Source organism: Chaetura pelagica, unplaced genomic scaffold (assembly GCF_000747805.2).
Source record: "Chaetura pelagica isolate M959 unplaced genomic scaffold, ChaPel_1.0 scaffold505, whole genome shotgun sequence".
NCBI lineage: Eukaryota > Metazoa > Chordata > Aves > Apodiformes > Apodidae > Chaetura > Chaetura pelagica.
In genome coordinates, this window is record NW_009953211.1 from 2,816 (window position 1) to 7,143 (window position 4,328).

General features: G+C 52.0%; 1 protein-coding gene across 1 annotated transcript in view; it reads right to left on the reverse strand.

The window, feature by feature from the left end:
* Positions 1-2,251: 2,251 nt before the first annotated feature.
* Positions 2,252-4,328, reverse strand: part of VSX1 (visual system homeobox 1) — a 3,732-nt gene continuing 1,655 nt past the window's right edge. The window contains exons 3-4 of the mRNA XM_009997561.1: positions 3,166-3,346; positions 2,252-2,517 (exon numbers count right to left, since the gene is read on the reverse strand). Coding sequence (XP_009995863.1) covers positions 2,252-2,517; positions 3,166-3,346 — 447 coding nt within the window. The remainder of the gene's footprint in view (positions 2,518-3,165; positions 3,347-4,328) is intronic.

The window sequence follows — 4,328 nt, forward strand, 5'->3', positions numbered from 1 at the left end:
GAGCCTGTCCTCCCACCTCTCTCCCCTTGCCCAGCACTGCCTGTAGCTGCCTGTGTGCAGGGAGTTGGGCCCAGGTGACAGCATCGTTACATGGCTGCACACCCCCTGAGCTGTATTAGGAAACTTTCCAAATTGGAATTACTCAGATTTCAATAAAACCTTTTGATAATTTTCTGTTACGTTTTGGCCGGCAGATGAAACTGGAGGTGTTCCAGGAGAGCTGTTGTGGCGTGTGTGTGGGCCAGTTCAGCCCAGCCACGGGATGAGGACCTGTTGAATCAAGGGATCGGGCGGTTGGATGGCCACAATGTCCTTGTGCCTTGCTGAGGGTTCCTGTGTGTTTGGGACCCTGCAGCTGCTCTGTGTGACCCCTGGGGCACAGAAGGCCCCCAGCAGTACCTCTCATCATGCAGTCAACCTACCCCAGGTGAGCAGGTTCTTGTATTTAACAAGAGACGGGACACGGTGCCCAAATATGTACCTTCCAAAGCAGCAGGATCAGCAGGAGGAGAACTATGCAGAGACTCAAAAGGCAGAGTGCCTTTCCTGCCATCAGGCCAGGAGACATTTCAGTGAAGAACCTCACACTTGAGGTGTATCAAGAAGGATAACCCCTGAGAGAACGGAACAACTTTATCCTCATTACTTTCCTTAGGAACTGGCTGAGTGCTCCATTCTGGACCATCTCCTAATCCATCAGCCATAGTTAGGCTCTCTGACTGGCAGAAATCAATCACCTCCTTGCATACAGAGGCCACTGGATGAGACTTCAGTTCTGGGGAGACACACAAGGGCTTCACTTCATCCCTTTGGAACAAGTACTTTGCCTCAGCAGAGCTCTCCAGCCAAGTTTAGGCATCACTATGCAGAGGATCTGCTCAAAGCTACCATGAGATGTACCAAAGGAAGGTACAGATTGCAATGCAGAGCATCAAAACCAAAGATTTACCACAATTTTATTTATGGATATGTAATAAATAAGTGGTGAACAAAACAGGAAGAGCTACATTCAAAAATCCAGATCACTAAAGTGCTTGTAGACATAAACATAGGATGACCAAGAAACAGTTCTGACATTAACACTGTTTACAGACAATTACAAAATAACTTCTTATGTCAATTCACAAAATTGTACAGTTACTCTGGGGTACTATGGCTTGGTTTTCAAAAAGGTCTGTTCTATTATGCATAGTATGGCAGATAACATTCAAGAGCATACAAAATCATTGCATAAACAAAAATTACCCCCTTCTCCCAAATATGAGTTAAGAAAGCTACACAGTGTAAATCCAGTGATAAGGCTGCATTGGCAGGTCAGATCCTCAGGAGTTATAAACCAGCACGTCTGCCAGGTTACACCAGCTTGAGGATGAACCCCACCACGTTTAAAAACCCTGCTGCTCCTCAAGGTGGAAGAACCGTGTGTTCAAAGCGGAGGGACTCACCTTGCGAGTGCTGTGCAAGGGTGGAAGTGCTCAGAGAAGGCATCTGCAAACTCCTGCACCTTCTTTGCACCCTCATGTTTGAGAAGGGAGCACCTCCCATTGCACTGTTGCTCCTGGCTGGCCATGGAAGCATTCAAAGTTCTTCCCCAGCAATGATCCACACCGACCACAATGCGGTCTCCTTTTCAAACTGCTCTTGGCCCCACTGGGACACTTCTCCTACCCTCCATCCTGGGTCTGCTGAGAAGCCAACAGCTTAAAAGTGAGGGGACAAGGGGATGTGTGTGCCCCGTTTTAAAATGCCCTTAATTCAGATAAAATTTTCATTATTTCAGAAAAAAAATATTTTTTTATATATATAAATAAATATTACTATGTGGCCAGGAAGCTGTGAGGTCTGGTGTCCTCTGGGGCAGCCCAAGCTCAGTGGTCCCTGTCCTTCTGCTCCATGGGGGGGTCCCCATTGATGCACTGTCTCAGTACACCCCTCTTCTCGTGCTTGGCTGTCCTGGAGAGGTCGATGGCTGTGTCCTCTGAATCTTTTGCAGGGTCAAGCTTGTCAGAGCCCCTCTGGGAACTGGCCTGCTTCCCTTTGAGTTCCTCCTCCTCCTGCTCTGCGTCTGCTGAGAAGCCAACAGCTTAAAAGTGAGGGGACAAGGGGATGTGTGTGCCCCGTTTTAAAATGCCCTTAATTCAGATAAAATTTTCATTATTTCAGAAAAAAAATATTTTTTTATATATATAAATAAATATTACTATGTGGCCAGGAAGCTGTGAGGTCTGGTGTCCTCTGGGGCAGCCCAAGCTCAGTGGTCCCTGTCCTTCTGCTCCATGGGGGGGTCCCCATTGATGCACTGTCTCAGTACACCCCTCTTCTCGTGCTTGGCTGTCCTGGAGAGGTCGATGGCTGTGTCCTCTGAATCTTTTGCAGGGTCAAGCTTGTCAGAGCCCCTCTGGGAACTGGCCTGCTTCCCTTTGAGTTCCTCCTCCTCCTGCTCTGCTCGCCAGCCATCTGCCAGCTTCTCTTGCCTCTCCGCCTTCCTGCTCACCTCCATGGACTTTTTGTGCATGCCTTGCAGAGAGGAGAAAGCAAAGCCAAGGGTGCTGGTTGCTTTTTACTTCCCAGAACCACTCAGCATCACCTTCTGCCCTCCTGCTGCCTCCTTCCACTCTTGCTTGCATCCCAAGGAAAACTCATGCTAGCTACCAGCCTTTCCCAACCCAGAGCCCTACCACCTGCTCTCTGCAGCCTGAAAGGATGGCTTGCAGCAGAATTGCTCCACACCTCCCCTATAGCAGGGCAGACTTACGTGGAGAGGGATGCTGTGATGGCCCATCCTAGCCTGGATTGAGAGCACCACCCCAATGCAGGACCCTCTATGAGCAGAGGGTAGCTCCGAGACAGCATTATCTTCAGTTTTGGGGGAGGGTGATGACTTCCCAGATGCCCTACAATACCCACGCTGGCTGCTAGCACTTAGAAAGCAACACCTAACCAAGCTCAGGCACCTGTCTGACACAGCAGTAAAAGGTTTTCCCTTTCCCAGCTGTTCTTTCCAAGGAGGGAGGGGCAAAGTCAGGGCACTTGGCAGCCTGTGTACAGCTCACGGCCAAGGCCCCATTCTTTTCTGGGAAAAGGCAAGGATGGCCATACAAAACAGGAAGGGCCGCTTGCTCCACAGCTGCCCCCTGGCCCTTCCAGCCCCAAGTTCCCACTCACCCAGTAGCCACGGGGCGCAGGATCCCACCAGCCCGCTCTTGGCAGAGTTGATGATGGACTCGGGCAGAGGGATGGAGTGCCTCACCATGGCCCCATAGAGGCCATACTCTGCCATCACGCTGCTCCGGCCCCAGCACTTCTCCCGCTTCCGCCACTTGGCTCTTCGGTTCTGAAACCAAACCTTCAGGGGTAACAGCCAGGAGAGCATGGAGGGGCGGGATTGGGGAGGAGACAGCCCCCACGGCCGGCGTCCAGGGCCAAGAGGCAGCCAGGGGGGTGTGTGGAGGGGTTTGGGTGTGCGAGCGCAGGGTGTGGGTGTGCAGGCAGCAGGAGGAGGGCAGCCAGCGTTGAGGGAGGGCACACACGTGGGTTGTCAGTGAGAGAGGGGAGGAAGGGGGAAAGAGGGACCACACATTACACAGAGCCGATTCTGACAAAGGAGGGTGATCCCAGCCAGTCTCTCTATGCTCTCTGCCCACAGGGCCCCTGAGCTGCCTCCTCACAGGTCACCAATCTCTCCAGAAACAGGGGTCCATAAGGCAGTGACAGATGATGGCAGAGGGTGCTCAGGTCCCTGTCCCCACTCCCTTTCCTGCATTTGAAGGTTCAAGGAATGGAGATACAACCCACTCCCTTTCCTGCATTTGAAGGTTCAAGGAATGGAGATACAACCTGACTAGGTTCAAGGGATGGAGATACAACTGGTAATCTGACTGCTGCCCAGACTACCACCCCATTCTTAAGCCAATGAGCTTGTGGGGCAGATCAGGCTCTAAAATGCCATGTATGCCTCAAAGGGACAAGCTAGTGAGCACGCTGGTGTGACACAGCTTGGCCTGGCAGCTCCTAAATTGCTCTCAGCTCCTGCCTCAGTTGGGTCTCTGAAGGACAGAGCTGAGCTGCTGATGGTGAGCAGCTGGCGGGGCCAGGTCTGTCCCCTGGTTCTGCCTGTTCAGTGCCAGGGAGTGGAAGCTAAGCTACATCCCCAAGTGTCTTGCAGCATTTTGGTGCCACAACGTTCCCACAACCTGCAGTATTCGTTTCAGTGCCACCACATTCCCACTGCCTGCACTCACTGGCCATAGAGCAGAAGAGACAGCTGGGCACCAGCAGCCTGCAGACTCCATGGGGAGAGAGGACTGGCACAGCCACCTACCTGCATC